The following is an 18,805-nucleotide window of genomic DNA, read 5'->3' on the forward strand; positions in this document are numbered from 1 at the left end:
GTGTGTGTGTATGTTTGTGGTGTCTTTGATTATTAGAAGTAGGGGAAATAATCATACCTTAAATTCGATAGACATAATCTTTCAAAACAGTGATTCTGAAAGTTTTTGGCTTTAGGATCCTTTTATACTTCTAAAAATTATTGAGAATTCCAAGGAACTTTGTTTAAGTCTATTGTTGTTCACTGTATTGGAAAATAAAACGGAAAACTTAAAATACAAGCACACACCATCATAGTTGCTAATTCCATTAGTCCTTCGTGTTATGATATCACACATCGTGTCTCTGAAGAACGCCACTGTGCCCTCAGAACAGCATGAGAATGGAAGTAACGTTTAGTGTTGTTGTGAAAAGAGTTCTGACTTCCTGGACCTCCTGACCCGATGGGTCTCTGGACTTCAGCAATTCTGAGCAGACACTTGAGAACCACAGTTTTAAACCACTGAAGTGATTCGATGTAAAATGATAAAGGGGCCCTTGTGTTGACACAGGGTTTTAAGTTTCACTTTTACATTTCTTGCTTGTTTCTTTGACTTCTCTTAAGAAATGTAGGTCTAACAGTTTTAGTTTTTTGTGGTGTATTCATTCCTGTCTCATGGCCCTCTGTGCTCCTTGGGTCCACTGTGGTCCTAGACTTACCTATTTTCACATGGAAACAATTAGTCACACACAAGGCTGTCATTTCTTATGTAAGTTTATGATATTTTTTAGTCGCTAAGTCGTGTTCAACCACTGCAACCTCATGGACTGTAGCCCGCCAGGATCCTCTGTCCAAGAGATTTTCCAGGCAAGAGCCAAGAATACTGGAGTGGGTTGCCATTTCCTTCTCCAGGGTATAATGTTTCTCCAAGGCTTTAAAAATGAGTTCTGAAGATATATGTACATCGAGGAAAGACCATCTCGTTGAAATTAAAGTACTTGTTGATGGTGGTGGTGTTCAGTCGCTAAGTCGTGCCTGATTCTTTGTGACCCCATGGACTGCAGCCGGGCCTCTCTGTTCCTCACCATCTCCCGGAGTTCACCCAGGTTCATGTCCATGGAATCAGCGATGCTGTCCAAAACATCTCATCCTCTGCCGCCCCCTTCTCTGCTTGCCCTTCTCTTCTCATCCTGCCCTCAGTCTTTCCCAGCATCAGGTGCTTTTCCAGTGAGCCAGCTGTTCACATCAGATGCGCAAAGTATTGAAGCTTCAGCTTCAGCATCAGTCCTTCCAGTGAATATTCAGGGTTGATCTCCCTTAGGATTGACTGGTTTGATCTCTGTGCTGTCCAGGGTTCTCTCAAGAGTCTCCCCAGCACCACAGTTTGAAAGCGTCAATTCTTCAGCACTCAGACTTCTTTATGGTCCAGCTCTCACACGTGACTCCTGAAAAACCAGACCTTTGACTCTACGGGCCTTTGTCAGCAAAGTGATGTCTTTGCTTTTTAATATGTTGTCTAGGCTTCTACCATTAATTAAAGTAGTACCATTCATTAAAAGTGTTTTTAAAACCATGGTCTCTAGAATACACAAAATCATCATGCAAAATTAAATGTAAAATAAATTAGAGATAAACTTTGTTAATAAAATATTTGTATGTTGAAGCAAAATAATAAAGTTCTTATGAAATACAGAGTATGTAATAAAGATTGAGTGAATCAAAGTAATACTAGAAAATTAAAAAGTAGAAGAAATGAGACACACTAGTTAGCATCTCTTCATGAATGACAGTGACATGTAAGAGAGAGTAACCTCTGAAGGAGTAGTGAGTTTCAGGGGAAGGAGGAAGTGGGGTTGATTCTCTGAAGAAAGACTTTGTATGAGGTAGTCAGAGTTGTTTTTTACTCAGATCCTGATAAATGGAGACTTTGTTTTCACATTTTTCAGGCTGGGATTCGACTAGTTTGAGCCTCAATAGTGAGACTTGTCAAAGAGCCGGGCATTTGAAAGCTGATGATCGGCGTCCGTTGGTGTCCCAACTGGTGACCAAAACTCAGTCAGCACCCACAGAACTCGGACAGAAGACCGCAACAGATAAAGAAAAGATGAAAAACGCAGCGATGTTTCTGGTAGGGAATTCCATGCCCCATCACCCGGGCCAGTCTCCGCTGCCAGAAAACAGAAAAAGCAAACAAGGTAATGCAGAAGCCCAGGGCACTCAGCCGTGCGCCACCTGGGCACGGCCTTACCATCATTCTGACGGATCCGGATTCGAGTTTGTGGCGAAACCTGCCTTGTGCTGACTCCTTTTATGCAAGCTACAGCCAAACACTCCCTCTTAGCAAGGTGTCTGCATTCTCCTTCTGACCATAGGAGTATAATAAATAACAGAGTTTGGAAAAGCAAGTTCGTTTAGGCTAGTATTTGGCATACATCTGAGAGTGGATAGCAGGATTATACTTAGAACTCTGGGACTCTTTGTGAGACCTAGGTACACAATTAATTATTGAAAAAAAATAAAGACTATTTATACTAAGTTGATTTTTAACAGCTTGTCCTCTGCAGTCTAGAAGCTAAGAGGATAGACATGTCAAGAAATAATTTACAGTTTAGATGTATATCTATCACGAGAGAGGTCTATAAAGATACACTAGAAAAAAGTACTAAGGTAGCTACAAGGAAGGAGATAGCTGTTTATCTGGGGAAAGATAGCTGTAATCAAGGGCAACTTCACATAGCAGGTTGAGTCTGAAAAGATGAAAAGTAATTTGTCAGAAGAGCACAGGGAAGCATTTCAGATGAAGGAATTGATAAAAAGCATGAAAAGAAGGGGAATTTGTAAACTGAGAATAATAATGCAGTTGAAGCTTGGGAAGTTGTTAAAAGGTACTGTGATGAAGTAGAGAAGAGAATATACTGTGACTTTATATGTCTGTCCTGTATTTTGAAACCTTGTTTGGTTTCTGAGTGTTTTTTTCACTGATGCTTGGATGAATTCATGAATGAATCTTTGAGGTGTTTGTGTGCCTGTATCCTGGTGACATCTGGTGTTTCTCAGATGGTTTGTTGAAGTTTTTGATCACTGGAAGTATTTCTTAAACAAGTAAATATTCATCTGAAGATAAATTTCGACTTAAGCTGTCATTTGGTACAATGTTTTAAATCTGTGTTTTAAATAAAGATTATGTCTTTAAATATTCTAAGTAATTTTTAACTGAACATGCAGATTTGTCAGGAGAACTAGATGTGGAAGTGATATTAGAGGAAGAACAAGAAAAACTTCATGGAAATGAAAATAACAATTCACGGGTAAGTAAAACTATAAATTTAAATTTCTGGTTTAATTCCATTCTCTATGCTTTACCAATACAATACAGTGTGTAACAGAGTCCATAACAAATAAAATTGCCTTTCAAAATTACCCTTTTAGAATTGATAATAATTTAATAGTTTTTATAGCACTTTAATTATACAACTTAAAATACTGTTCGAATCTATTATAATTTATAGCTCGTCTTTGGAATTGAGCAAAAAAAATTTCCTGACTTGTTTACTTTTGCCATTTTTATAACTTCATTACATGATTAAGAAGGTGATATCAAAGACTGAATCGTAAGATTAAGCAGTTGAAATTCTGAACAATATGACGGCCCCTGACCTAGATACATGTAAAGAGAAACCATTCCCAGTGGCTCAAGGTTTTCCATTGAAATCGCCAGTCACTGCCGTCAAGATGAACGATTCATTCTGCCTGTGATCTCGGCATAATCGACTTACGGATGAACATTCAGGGAGAGACTGGGGTCATAGAATCAACCCAGTTGCCTATTAAGAGAATCGAACCTTCTAGATTGGACCTTTGTTTTTAGGGTACAAATAATAACATTCGAATTTATTTCTTTTCAAGGTGGGAAATCAGTAGATAATACTAAAAATGCTTTATCCACTTTCTTTGGTGGATATTAGAACATAATATAACTGAATGTTGGGGCTTCCTGGGTAGCTCATCTGGTAAAGAATCTGCCTGCAATGCAGGAGACCCCGTTTCAATTCCTGGGTCGAGAAATCTCCCTGGAGAAGGGATAGGGTACCCACTCCAGTGTGGTCGGGCTTCCCTGGCGGCTCAGACAGAAAGAATCCGCCTACAAGGTGGGAGACCTGGGTTCGATCCCTGGGTTGGGAAGGCATGGGTTGAGGAGGGTGTGGCAACCCACTGAAGTCTTCTTGCTTGGAGAATCCCCGTGGCCAGAGGAGCCTGGTGGACTACAGTCTTTGGGGTCGCAGAGAGTCAGACACGACCTAGCACACACATAGCTGAATGTAAGCAGGCAATATGTACTGATGTATAGCACTATCATGATATATAATTTACATTAAAATTGAGGAATTGGTTCCTCTTTCTGATTAGTGTTAATTGATTTTGGCTCCTGGTCATATAAAGTTTGTCTGTTCTCCAGATATTAGTCCTTAAAAAAGAAAACCAAAACCTTAACAGACATGCTGTAGGGACTCCCCATATACGGTATTATGAAGTGAACTATTTTTAAGGGAAGAAGCATTTATAACATTAAAAATCATCTAATTCATTTTTAGTAGGTTTAACATGTATGAATTGTTTAATTCAGTCAAACAGTGACAAAATTGGGATTGTGAGTTACTGTTTTTCTCCTATTTTCCGGTAAGGCAAGTTATTTTTCACTTCTTAGTTGTGATCTGATGATTTGTGAGTGGTTACATATAAATGAAGAAGTTTAACAGTAAAATTGTAATGATTTTCTGATATTTATTTATCCATACTGGATTAGTTAAGGATTATATTATTTTGCACACATGTACCCTGACAGAAAAGACACCTGAAAATCAAATCAACCCAATTAATCTTCCACTTTTGCAGCTGCAAAAATTGCCTCAAGAACCAGAAATGAATAAGGAATGTGGTAGACTGGACAGATGTGTATGTTCAGGGCCTCCTTGTGTGGAGAAGTATGAAAAAATGTGAATCAGACAAGGCAAATTAGAATGCAAAGCTAAGTTAAAACCATCACAAATGACTTAAAGCAGAAGTTAGGTGAAGTTTGTGAGAAATACAAAATTATCATCTGTCCTAAGGAGGAGCCACTACATGATCACCTTAAAGAAGGAGCAAACAGAAAGGAAATACCTCCTAACATGACAAATAATATAGCTGATTGTGGGGAGAAAGAGGCATGTGGAGTGTCTGTCTCTCTAGAATTCCAAGTATGTCCTGAACAAAAAGAACCCAGGCTCGAAAATGTTTTTTCGTCACATGAAGGATGGGTCCCCGGGATACACTTGTCAGTCATCTTCAAAGCTTTGTTTCAGTAAAAATAAAATAGACCTTGAAAGTGATAAACTAGATATTGAACATGTGTTTATCAAAAATGAGAAGAGTTTTTATAATGATGCAGAAAATAAAAAAGCAGGGGAGCAGGTAGTTACATTTGAAGTGAAAGAAGACCAAGAGTTTGATATGCAAATATCAGACAATATGAGGCAAAATCCCACGAATCGGAAATTAGACGTTGGACAGACACGTCAGTCTAGTCTGTGGCTTGTCTGCTCCGGTAAGATGAAACACATAATTCAAATAAAAAGTCACGGTACTCCTCCTGTCATGAAAAATACTGATAAGAAAAGCAAACCAATACAGGACTGGTTCCAGAAGCTCCTGCATGCAGGTAATTGCAGTGCTAGTGACCATGAAAGCATGAAACCCGAATTTGAAAATGGGAATTCTCCTCCACCGAATAGTCACAGAGAATCCAAAGTGTATCTAAGTGAAGAATGGACAGAAGGATATGCAGAAGTTTAAGAATGAAATAGACATGTTACAAATAGTGTTGTTAGCTTTGGGAAAAGAGAAAATTGAGCTTCCAAAAGAGGTAAAGGGTCATTTGCTCTTGCTTTTTCCCTTTGTGGATGATCTGGTCCATTTTGATTTTCTACTTATGAATAAAGTGGGGTCATCTAAATAGGTAATTGTGTAGAAATAGATTATTTCTGCCATCCAAATAATAGGAATTCAGGAAACTGTTTTCATAGCTTTTGTCCTTCAATCAATCTAATTCTGTCTCTGTCAGTCTTGCATATGGACTCGGAAACTCATTTAGCTCCATCCCATGTGACCTTCTGAGCCAGAATAAGCACCAAGGAAAGTGTTTAAGGAGTATGATCAACGAGGGTTTTGCAGTTGTTGGTTTTTTTTTAACTCTGTTGGATTAAATATAAGTTGTATTTCCACAGAATGGGAAGAAAGCAGAAACCGAGAGAAGGGACATGAACACGTGTTCCCTCTAATCTCTTCATTGTGGTTGAATATATATCATCTTCTCTGCTTTCCGCAGTCCCTGGGCACTTAGATTTCCAACATGGCCACTTCAGGATGTTTTTAATAACAAATACATGCGCTCCCACATATGCTTTAATCACCACTCGCAGATGTCTCTTTTGAGAGAGACCGCTTCACTATGTTGTTTACTAAGATGTAGTAAGTTTTGGCATGTGTGATTTTGTCACATAGGTGGTATATGTGTGTGCGAGAGTTGGTCAGTCGTGTCTGACTCTTTGTGACCCCATGGACTGTAGCTGGCCAGGCTGCCCTGTCCACGGATTTCTCCAGGCCAGAATATCATTGGAGTGGATAGCCGTTCCCTTCTCCACAGGATCTTCCCAACCCAGGGATCGAAGCCAGGTCTCCTGCATTGAAAACAGATTCTTTAACATCTGAACCACTAGGGAAGCCCATGGATAGTATAAACTCTCAGCAAAAAAAAAGAGAAAAAAATCAAGTGTTTATCTCCAAAGGAAAAACTGAGGTTTGAGATTCTGTGAGATTTTTCTTTCTTCAGTAGTAGGTTTTTAAACGTGCTTGCTCTTCTGTGTAAGACAAAAAAAGAGAAAAAAGTAGCTATTCTCCTTTAAAGAAAAAGGAGAATGAACCCTACACCCAATTAAGGAATCAAATTACTTTGCCAAAGTCATGCTTTTAGCTTACCTGATTCATTTGAGGAATTCATTTGGTAATTTTATCAGATTCAAGGTGACTGAATTGTATCATCTCTTTTGGTGCCATAAAATGTTAAGGAATGCCACTTTAGGGGCTTTGAACAAATCTTTTAACCTTTTTTGATTTTAAAATTGTTAATGGTAAATAGTGGGGCAAAGATAGACAGTTATTTCTATACCCTCTAGCTATAAAATTGGATGGTTATTGAATGTGAAATTGGGAAGTATTCCTTATATTCCAGAATTCCACACTAACACCTCCTCAGTTTCATTCTGCTCCTTGTGTTTTGGTAAACTTTGGGTCATATATTTCAGTGAACACCATCAGATTTTTTGCTGTCTCCTGGATCCAAATGAAAAAAGAATTGGAAAAGGCAGTGGGGAAAGAATAGCTTTAGTGCAGAAACAAGAAAGCTGCTTTTCTGTTTCTGAGGCACTAAGGTGTCACATCCTCTACATCTGACTGTTCAGTGGAAAATCCAGGTGGTAAAAACTGAAGAGGACATATGTGATGTGTTTTTATTTCTCTATCTCTGCCAGTCAGATGGGGAAGACTGATTGTGAATAATTGTATCTTATTAAGAAAGCCTTTCTTGAAATTTTGGGAATTTTGTTTCTTTCCCTCAAACAGAAAGAAGCACATTTTACAAAACTTTCAGTGACTTGTGATAAAATTAATGTAAGAATAATAATGTAAAAATATTTTTATCACTTAAAATCTGGGCAAATGCTGAGTCAGATAATCAATTGAACACAGAGTCTTTAGAATTAAGTAATAGCAATTATTCTTAGTGTCAAACTTTCATTAAAGGTTGAAGAAGAAAAGAAGCACAAAAGTAGTGAAGTGGAAGTATCAGACAATGTATGCGATGCTGCTGCTGAGAGTCGATTGATTCAGCAGAGAAAGAGTGGAGGAAATAACAAGCAGGAGTTTCCTGCTATGGAGAATAAAGGTCCTGATGGGTAAGCCTATATCAATATTTAACAGTAGGTCATTTGTTATTTTCCAGTAAAATGGTTTCTAACTTGAGCTAATGTTTGTGATTTATGAATTTTATCTTTTACTAGGGATATAGTTATTTTGAATGCTCTTATCCTTTAGCCCTAATACTAGTTACTTTGTTAACATACCACCATGTTACATATAAGAGTATTCTGGATTTGACTGCATACTTGCCTTAACCAGTGTGCTGTATATTTAAATTTATTTTATGTCACTAATGAACATCCTTTCATTTCAGTTTGAGGACTTCTTTCAGCATTTCTTATGAGGCGAGACTAGTGGTGATGAACTCCCTCAGGTTTGCTTTGTCTGGGAAAGTTTTTGTTTCTCCTTCATTTCTGAAAGACAACTTTTCTGGATCGAGTCCTCTCGGTTGGCAGTTTTCTCCTAGCACTTTGAGCATGTCCATGGATGGAGGCCAGATTGCTGTTGGTGGCGGGAGAACTGACGAGGCGCCTGCCTTTCATCCATGATGCTGACGTCAGCCCACCATGTGGGTGGTTTACAAGTACACTGCCCCCCCCCACCCCGCCCGCCCCACTAAATTTGATTTCTTCTTTCACAGTGGATGTGCAGCATGTCATTTTAAAAACCATCTAAATTAAGTGTTACTTTTTCCTTTGAGGTTCTTTTGTGGGTTGTTTTTTTTTAATCATTTATTTGGCTGCGCTGGTTCCTTGCAGCTGCAGTGCTTGGGCTTCTCACTGTGGTGGCTTCTCTTGATGCTGAGCGTGGGCTCTAGGGCGCTGGCTTCAGTGGGTGTGGAGCACAGGACTCCTTACTCTGCGTGAGGCTGTGCTGTCTTCCCTGACCAGGGATCGAACCTGTGCCCCCTGCATGAGCAGGTAGACTCCTAAGCACTGGAGTACCAGGGAAATTCCTAGGTTAAACATTACTGTTTTTAAAAGCAAAGAATTATATATAGTGTAAATCTAATCATGACTCCCATGTCTAAGAATCACTGTGCTTAGCCAGTGGACTTGAGGTTTTCAGTGTAGCCCTTGAAGTTCTTCCCAGTGTCTTTCCAGATGCATCTCTGTACTTTCTTTCATGTGTTTTTGTGCTTTTCCTTCCAGGTTCCTAGGAAGCAACCCAGATGCTGTGTGCCTGATCTGTGTACTCACATTCTAATCTCCCAGTAGGATGATTTCTCGCTTTTCTCTTCCTTTTGACCGCCTCTCTTCACTTCTTCCATAAAGCCTTCCTTATTTCACTTATCACTTTCATATGTCAACTCTTCCATATCATATTGTATCATAATTGTGTATCTGTGTTTGAAGGAAGAATTTGTTTTCTTGCATATGGTTGGTACTTCATAACTGTTTTGTGAATTAATCAATGACTTAAGATGGGTAAGAGTTGGAATTTTACAAGAATTGTTTTTTTATTCTTTATTAGTTGAATTATTTGAAAACATTGGCTTTTTTGTGCATTTTTTCAAGTAGTGAACCTGGCGTGCCCAGGAAGGAAATAGAGAAAAAGAACAATGACAAGTGGACACCAGAAGAATGTGTGATTGCACCAGTATTTGAAAAGACCAATTCACTGACTGAAGGTCTGCTGCACGTGAACGATGACAGCATTTTAAGGAAGGTGGATCAAGATGACAGCAGGTAACATGGACAGATTCTTTATTTCTAGGGGAAGAAATATTAGCACTGAATACTTCTTCTGGAAATAGAGCAGCATAATATAGCATACGGGCCAAGAGAAGAGAATCCTCAACTCTACTGGATGAACACGGCGGAAAGGTTAAGGAGAGGACCCGTGCCTTTGGCTGGAAGTTGTTTCAGTAAAGAGTCCACTTGGAAGCTGGACTGCAGTGAACACATGTAAACATCTCCATAGGGAATGTTTCCTGGGCCAGAAATGGAGACCTGGATGGTAACTGAAGAGGAATGTGGAGTTGAAAGGCGTTTCTTGTTTCGTGTTAAGAGGGGAGCTTGTAGAGTGTGTATGCTTTTGGAAATGAGCCAGCGGAGGAAGTGTCTATTGAGTTTAACCTTATTTGCATTTCCAATATTAGAAAGCTTATTGATTGTATGACATAATCTTTAAACTATTACAATAAATTAATTGTACATTATTTTTATTGTACATGATTATTATGTACAAATGTACTCCTGTTCATATGTAGTTTTTGGTAAGGGCTTGTTCCTTGGCTCTGAAGTGTAATATTCTTACGTAAACAAATATGTAGATGATTACTTAAGTTAACTCTATCATACATACATTTTAAAAAATTATATAATCATGAATTTACAAATGCTTAGGTTATACTTAATAGGATTTAATCATTCCTTGTTGATTCTAGTTGATAGTATCATCGTGGGTAGCTATGATTTTGTAAGGTACTCTGAAGCATCACATCATATTAACTTCATAATTTATAGCTTCCAGGGAAAAGGGGAGGATTTTATTTTCAATAGAAACAATTCACAATCTTTTACAGTTTATTACTTTGGATGATAAAGATCTAAATGACAAAAACCATGCTTCCTGTACTAAAAGTGTCGTTAACACATATTATGTGCTCAGCAAGTGTATGTCAGATACATAAAGAAATAGCAGAATGGTTGAATGAATGTGTACTGATGAAGTTCTTTACAAAAAACAAATCTTTATTGAAAGTAGATTTCCAATATTGCCTACGTCTAGTCTTTTTGTTTGTTAGAACTATGTTTTAAGATTCAGAATTATCATTTGTAGCTGTAGCTAGACGTGAAATAATAATATAGGTTCATTTGGTATCATGTTACTTAAAAAGACTTTTCAATATCACGTTCTCAGCATATTTTGGAACAGCAGCGTTCAGGCCAGTTTCCGGGGTTTGAATCCTGGGCTGTTGGTGAACTGCTGTGTGGTCCTGGGCACGTTCCTCAGCCTTTCTTTGCTCCATCTCTTCCTATCTAAAGGGTCTAATATATTACCTCTCTCCCAGAATGATCGTGAGGATTAAAATGCATAATATGCATAGCCGTCGCATAATAAGCCCTCAAAAAGCTAATATCATGGTGATAAAAAAATGGGTTTCTTTCTTATAAGGACGTAGGGAATACTTCCGAGATAGGTTTTATTGCCATAAAAGTTAGTTGTTATTAAAAATGACAACTGCAAAAAAACCCTGGTAAACTGCTTCTATCACATAGCGCAAGTAATGTTAGGTTTTTTCTTTTCCTTTAATCTAAATTTAATGTTTTATTAATATTACAGATATATTTTCTTTGTCCTTTAATGCTACTCTTTTTCATTGTTTCGTCCTTTTATAGAAATTACTTACGAATACAAATATGTTATATAAAAAAACATTTAGGTATTGTTTATATTTTTGAGTTATTAAATTTTAGCCTGAAAAGAATCTTTTTTTTTTTTTTAGGCCTGCAAGGAAAACAGCATATGAAAAGAAGAAGGTAAAGTAAAAAAAAATTAACTTTAAAATATATTATCCTCTAAAAAATAGCTTGTAAAAGGAATAGTGGCAACATAGAAAATCTTCCTTTGTTGAAGAGACATTTACTTTGAAAACATAATTTAGAAACTCTGTTGATAAAGTTATCCTGTTGATAAAAACCTGTTCTTTTAAGAAGCCTCTGCTTTTGCTTTGATTAAGATATTTATCACCTTGGTACACTTGGTATATTTTATACATATTTTAAGGACATTGTGAAACAGTATTATTTAAGTGTAGGTCAAAGACCAAATTAATTACGTGAATGACCTTGATGACTTAACTCAGTCATCTGAAACTGCTTCCGAGGGTGGCGACATGCTTTACTCTAAAAATTCCCCCTTGCCATCTGGCAGGTGGCTGAGGGTCATGGACCCCCTCCCTCCCTCTGTGCCCGTCAGCCCTCCAGTCCACCTGCCCCATGAACAGCTCAGAGCTGGCTCCAGCTTTCCCAGCTGGGTTCTCCCTCACAGTAGAGTCCTCAAGGATACGTGTGTTTAACTGGCATCCTCGAGAGGTGCAGGAATGCTCCCCGTGGATTTTTCCAGCAGTTGATAGATACCAGACACTCTCGAAGTTGATTGTCCTTCTTTCTGCAGAGCTCTCGAGTGGCATCTCAGAGCAGAGGAACTCACTCCCCCACCCAATGTCCCTCTCAGACACGGACCGGGTCCCATCCCCGAGGTCCTAGCAGCAGATCTCCCACAACGAAAAGCTCTCGGGAAGAGCTCGGGAAAGTGCTATTTGTAATTCAAATCCATTTGTCTACAGCAGTCAGGTCGGGACACACCATGGCCTCATCCAAGGAGAGGCCTTTAATATTTTCTATAGGAATTAATCTCAAAATTTCTGCGACTGTCTCGAAGGAGCAGGCACCCTGACTGCGGTTTAGGCCGGGCAGACCGCGTGTGCTCCCCGTCAACTGCGCTGCACACCATGTCCTCGTGCTCTGGGGGGAGCGTGTGCGCCCCTCCTCGCCCGCATCACCTCCGGTGTCTCAGTCAGAGTCCGCCCCCGGCTCCACTCTCGTTTCTGTAACCAGTGCCCTGTCAACGGCTCTTCACATCGTTTACAGTTTCTCAGTTTGTAAAAACTGCGACATCAGTTGTAAAAATACTTTTGTACACTTAAAAAATTGTTTCTTTGGAATAAACTTATGAAAGTCCCCTCCCACCAAGGAAAAAAAAGTAAAAAAGAGCTTGCTACTAACAGTAGCTGTTCTGGTATTTGGTAGTGATTTCCCTTCCTTGATCATTAGGTTAATTTACCACTTCCACTGAAGGTAAGGAGGAAAAGTATAGGCTGTTCAGCGACCATACTTTGGAAGTCATTCTTGTATATCCGAGAAAACGAACCCTCTGCTCTGTGCAGTGTCCTCCTTCAGTACAAGGAACTTTTGAAAACAGTGATAGATATGCCATAGTATACATCTAGTGATAATTATGTTTCTCATTGTATTCCTCCATCTTACTATTTTAAACGGTATAAAGAGATAATGAAAGTTACTGCAGCAGAAAACAATCTCTTGATTTTCTAAGAGCTCTCTAAATTTTACCTTTTTTACCATTAGTGTATGTACCATGAATGAAATAGCAGGATTATTTTGTATTGATATGTTTGTACTAGAGAAGTGACTGTGGTTTGATATAAGAGGACTAGTAGAGTCAGAAGACCTGGTGAAAATCCTGCAGCTTACTTACATAGTTTCAACTTCTTCCTTTCCAGAATCATTATCGCTAATGTGTTAATTGATGTTTGTAGAAGTGCTTAGTACAGTAGTCAATAGGTATAAGTCTGTAATTGCCTACTAAAATGTTAGAGAGGTAGCATTTTCTCAAGAAAACAATTTCCTTACAAAATATAATCTATTTAAATATATACAGAGCTAAAACTCTTGCTGTGAAGTAGCTGTGTAGGAGCTATCAGATGCAGTGTTTTTAAAGGTAGCGAGTGGTGGTGTTTATTGAATCACAGTTTATTTACAACATTGCGTCAGTTTCAGGTATACAGCACAGTGATTCAGACATATATGTATATGTGTGTGTATATTATGTAAATGGGGCTTCCTTGCTGGCTCAGACCGTAAAGAATCCACGCGCAAAGCAAAGCAGGAGACCTAGGTTTGATCGTTGGGTTGGGAAGGCCCCCTGGAGAAGCAAATGGCGCCCTCTCCAGTATTCTTGCTTGGGGAATTCCATGGACAGAGGCGCCTGGCGGGCTACAGTCTGTGGGGTTGCAAAGAGTTGGACATGACTGAGTGAATATCACACACACACACACACACACACACACACACAGACACATTCCTTTTCAGATTCTTCTTGTAGAATGTTAAGTGTAGTTCCTAATGTTGTGCTGCTACTGCTAAGTCACTTTAGTTGTGTCCGACTCTGTGCGACCCCATCCCTGGGATTCTCCAGGCAAGAACCCTGGAGTGGGTTGCCATTTCCTTCTCCAGTGCATAAAAGTGAAAAGTGAAAGTAAAGTCTCTCAGTCATGTCCGACTCTTCGTGACCCCTTGGGGTGCCATTGCCTTCTCCGTAATGTTGTACAGTAGATCCTATTGGTTATTTTATATACACTTGTCTGTATATAATGGTATATGTTAAACCCAACCTCCTTATTTATCCCTTCCCCTACCCTCCTTTCCCCCTTGGTGACCATAAGTTTGTTTTCTATGTTTGTGAGTCTCTTTCTGTTTTGTAAATAAAGTCAGTTTAGATTCCACACATATTAGCAGTATGGTATACTATTTGTCTTTGTCTGACTTACCTCACATAGTGTGATAATGTCTAGGTCCATCTCTGTTGAGGCATGTTGCATTATTTCATTCTTTTTCATGGCTTCGTAGTTTTCCATTGTATAAATATTCCACATCAGGTGCAAGTTTCAAGTGTACTCCAATCTATAAATCTTTTATTTTACGCCTTCTGGGTTTGCTGTGGTTCAGAGAAAAGCCTTTTCAGTTCTGAGCTTCTTGAAAAGTCGCTTGGAATGTCTTTCTCCTTTCATGGATTCATTGTCTTCAATTAAGTTTTTGAACATTTGGAAGTTTCTGCTTGTATGAAGTTTGAGGTTTGCATCAAACCTTTATTTTTCTGTTTGGAGAGCCACTTGCTGCAGTCTTTTCATTGTATAAACATACAGGTTAGTGTTTCATTTCGGAGGAAATAATGAAATGTCATTTTACTGAGTACTAACTACAAGTTTCCTTTGTTTCACTTAGGTTTCTGATAGTGGTAGAAAAGCCAAAGATCTGTTACGCAAATACCACATGCTGCAGGATGAAATAGCCAGCCTAAGACTGGAAACAGATGCAGCAAAAAATCAGAATCGGGAAAATGAGAAGAAATATTCTGAGGATTTTGAAAATCTTCAACAGGCAATGAAATCGATGAAGGAAATATTCACACAGACTATATTCCAGTATACTGGTCAGCTTGCTGTTCTGAGAGCTGAGAATACAATGCTCAACTCTGAGCTGGAGAACCATAGACAAAGCAGACACAGACTGGAGACAGAAGTGGAATCCTACCGTTCTAGACTGGCTGCTGCCATTCAGGATCATGAGCAAGGTCAGACATCACAGAGAGGCCTGGAACTTGCCTTCCAGAAAGCGCACGACGAGAGGTTATGCTTGCGGGACCAAATGAAGTGCCATGTGACTGAGCTGAGAAGCAGCAGTGAGACGGCTTCCCAGCAACTTCCTGAAGTGGAAAGTAAATTCAGTAAGCTAAAAATGAAACCGCGCCAGATTAGAGATGATCTCGGAGGAAAGACTTTGATGTTAGAATGTGTCCAGAGAGACCTATGCCAAGCAGAGTGTCAAAAGCAGGAAATTGAACACATGGATCAGAAAGAACAAGACAAAGTGAATGAAAACCTTGGAAAGCAGGAATCCTTAGAGGAGAGATTACCTCAACTCCAGAGTGAAAATATGTTGCTCCGACAGCACCTGGATGATGCACAAAACAAAGCTGACAGTAAAGAGAAGACAGTCATTAGCATCCAAGACCAGTTTCAGCAGATGGTGAGAAAACTTCATGCTGAAAGTGAGAAACAGCGTCTGATGCTGGAGGAAACAAACAAGGAGTTAATCAACAAATGCAATCATTTAGAAGAGAGAATGTGTCAGTATGAAAATGAGGAAGCAGAAGGAGAAGTAAGTATTCAGATGGAGAAATAATTCTCAGACTTCCTGAAAGAAAATTCAAAATGATTCTTGATTCTGGCTAAATGGTGAATCTAATTGAGTGAAAAAGATACCCAGGCTGTGAATATATGATCTCTAAACAAGCCTAAAAGCACATCTTGTATCCAGCAAATAAAAATTAGACCCGGGAGATACTTCACTTTGAGTGGAGACATCGTGTCACTTGTGAAATGTTAAGAGCTTAAGTTCTAAATTTTTAATATATAGACAGGTATTAGTAATTTAATCCTTTACTCTTAAGATAATAATTTTAATCTTTATGTTACCACATGTCGGTATAATGATGAAGCAGATAAAAGAAACGCTCATACCTAAAATGAATATTCTGAAATTCAGCTTCAGTTACATGGATTGCCTTGACAGTCAATTCCATGTTTCCCAGATGCTATCACTTATATATAGTACCTTGGTTTCAGTAGCTTGTCATATCTTTTTGTCATACTTGTTGGTATAATTTTAATTTTATTCATGTAAGTTTGAATTAACTTGGAAAACATTTCAGTCTTGAATCATTTAGTCTTATGGCCCCTCAACTCTTTAAAGAGTTGTCATTAAATTGAGAATTCATTGACAAGTCATTGAAATATACTTGTCATTAAATCATAATTTGGGACTCAAGTGATGAGCTTTAACCAAGCTCTTCTTGTTTTAATCTTCCCACTGCTATTTATGCTATTAACTTAGAATATGTTTACAAACAATTTACTTATAATTCTCATTTTAAGGACCAATTACTGTCATTTGAATACCAGATTGTCCAATAAAAATGAAGGGTGGCAGGACTTGAGAGCAGCAGGAATGGAGTGAGTCAGGGAGTGGGCTGTAGGGGCTGCGGTCCAGAGGCAGGTGGAGGCCAGGCTATCGAGGCTTCCTGAGGGCCATGGGAGCAACCTCATTTGTAAGTTTTATTTTTCTTCTGTGTTGGAGTGTAGTTGGTTTATACTTCTGCATTGGTGCAGTTGCACACGTATCCTTTCTCTCCCAGGTCCTCTCCCAGGCAGGTGATTGCAGAGCAGTGAGCAGAGCCCCTGTGCTCCGCAGTGGGGCCTAGTGGTCAGCCAAGGGCCGAGTCGGGGAGGAGGGGGAAATTACGAGTCTGGGATTAACATAGACTCACCACCAGATATCAGATAGATAAGCCCCAAGGGAATGGCCTCATTTTTCTGCTGGGATAGGAATCTGTTGGAAAGATTCCTGGTTGGAATATGTGAAGATGTCTGAAGTTAACCAAAGCCTCTAATAAAGAAAGAGGGAAAATGTTCCACAGGGTGGAATTTTTCACCACTTCTTGCACATTCACACCCATTTCTTTCTGGTTGTGAGGTGGTGAAGCTCTGCAGATTTATTGAGAGGGGCAGGGCATGGACAGTGGGTCTGCATCTTCTGTCTGAGTAACTTAATATCAGGAAGGCAGAGGGTGACCCCTTCTGTGTCTGTAACCAGATTCAGTGAGGAGGCAAAAGAAGGTGAGTTGCTGTGTGTGGTCATGGTTTTCTTTTCTTTTTTTTTTTTTTGCGAGTTAAGTTTTATTTGGGGCAAAATGAGAACTACAACCCTGGAGGCAGCATCTCAGATAGCCCTGAGAGACTGTTCCAAAGCGGCAGTGGGGGAAGGTCAATATATGAGGTTTTGGTGAAGGGGGAGTTCAATACCATGAAGCACTCACTTTACAGAGGTTTTTTTGTTAGTCATGAGGATCTGATGTCACCATGAAGGCATTTAGTGCTTCTCTAGACACGAGGAGATGCAAGGATTGAGACCATAAAATCTGTCCCTAATAACATCCAGCTATCTAAAGACCTGCCCGTCAGATTCCCTGGAGCACAGAGTGCCCCACTCCACCCTGAACTCCCTCAGGGGCTGTTGGAGGTCAACAGCTGCAACAGCATGGGGCTCAGTCTCCATAAAGGCAGATGGCAGATGCCTTTGTTGTTCAGTCTTTGGCAGTGCTCTTGGTCAGGCCAATTTGACTGGCCCCCTTGTGGTCATAAATCCGACCACACTTTGGGGGCATTTCGTGGCTATTTTGCCCCGCGTTGCTGGGAGGCTCACTCCCAGTTCTGACGAAAGGTTTGTTGATAGGCCGCTCGGTGTGCTATCACTGGACTGGGTGTTAATAGTCAAAGACCTCTGGTCATGGTTTTCAAAGTCTGTATGTTGGAGTTATCGGTTATTAACACAACGTCATAGTACAGTGATTTGACAAACTCAGTGACAGAGAATCTTATTAGGCAGATATGAGACAACTTCGGCAAGAACTGGCTGATGGCCTCAAAAAGTGGTCTATGTCGGAGGCTGCACGGGAAGGCATGGCGCGTAACTGTGCCTACTTAGAAGATGAGATACAGGATTTAAAGAGCAAGTTCCGTCAACTCCCAAGTCAGGTACGTGTGAAAGTAAATGTGTCGACAGTTAATGTATAGGATAAAGTGTTTTAGAACACTCATTTTCATAGACAGCTTTCTTTTGTATTCTCATTACAAGTAATTTACTACAGTTTTATTATCTTTAGAATGCACTCGTTTCTTAGACTCTGACTTTCATTCTGCCATTTGCATTATATATTATTTACTTATGTTATTTACTCTTAAGAAAGTGGAGAGATGTGCATCATTGTTCACACAAGTTGAGAGACTTTTTTTTCTATTGAACAATATTTTTTTTAGTGATAGCTGTATTACCGTGATGAAGCAAGCCAGATAAAATCAGAGGATAATGTTTAATGGAAGTTTCCAGATAATTATCATTTCTCATCTTCCCTTTGGTGAATGGCTGTAGAGTTCTGTATATATTTATTTCGTGAATTTCAGAATAACTTGTGCAGAAAGGGTATTATACAAACCCGTTGAATTTAGGCATTGGCTTCTTTTCTATTTATTTTAGATTTATTGTAAAAGCAAGGAGGTACTCAGATGGAGTATAGTATGTACATGCAAAATAATTAAGAACATTATCTAGATCGTGCCTTTGGATTTTTTAAAAAGCTATTGAGATATAATTGACATATCATATAATTTACCCATTCCAAGTGTGTAGTTCAGTATCTCTTAGTCTAGAGAGGTGTCACCTGTGACCACAGTCAATTTGAGAGCATTTCCATCACCCCCCAAAAGAAACCCTGCATCCCTTAGTCACCACCTATGGCCCCCTCCTCTCCCTCAGCCCCAGGCATCCCCCAATCTAATATCCGTCTGTGTG

General features: G+C 39.3%; 1 protein-coding gene across 1 annotated transcript in view; it reads left to right on the forward strand.

Moving 5' to 3' along the window:
* The window catches only part of LOC136157103 (ankyrin repeat domain-containing protein 26-like), a 117,883-nt gene that overhangs the window by 42,859 nt on the left and 56,219 nt on the right, over positions 1-18,805 (forward strand). The window contains exons 19-25 of the mRNA XM_065919135.1: positions 1,865-2,113; positions 3,144-3,226; positions 7,755-7,906; positions 9,389-9,559; positions 11,323-11,356; positions 14,621-15,556; positions 17,839-17,991. Coding sequence (XP_065775207.1) covers positions 1,865-2,113; positions 3,144-3,226; positions 7,755-7,906; positions 9,389-9,559; positions 11,323-11,356; positions 14,621-15,556; positions 17,839-17,991 — 1,778 coding nt within the window. The remainder of the gene's footprint in view (positions 1-1,864; positions 2,114-3,143; positions 3,227-7,754; positions 7,907-9,388; positions 9,560-11,322; positions 11,357-14,620; positions 15,557-17,838; positions 17,992-18,805) is intronic.

Source organism: Muntiacus reevesi, chromosome 2 (genome assembly GCF_963930625.1).
Source record: "Muntiacus reevesi chromosome 2, mMunRee1.1, whole genome shotgun sequence".
In the NCBI taxonomy this organism is placed as follows: Eukaryota; Metazoa; Chordata; class Mammalia; order Artiodactyla; family Cervidae; genus Muntiacus; species Muntiacus reevesi.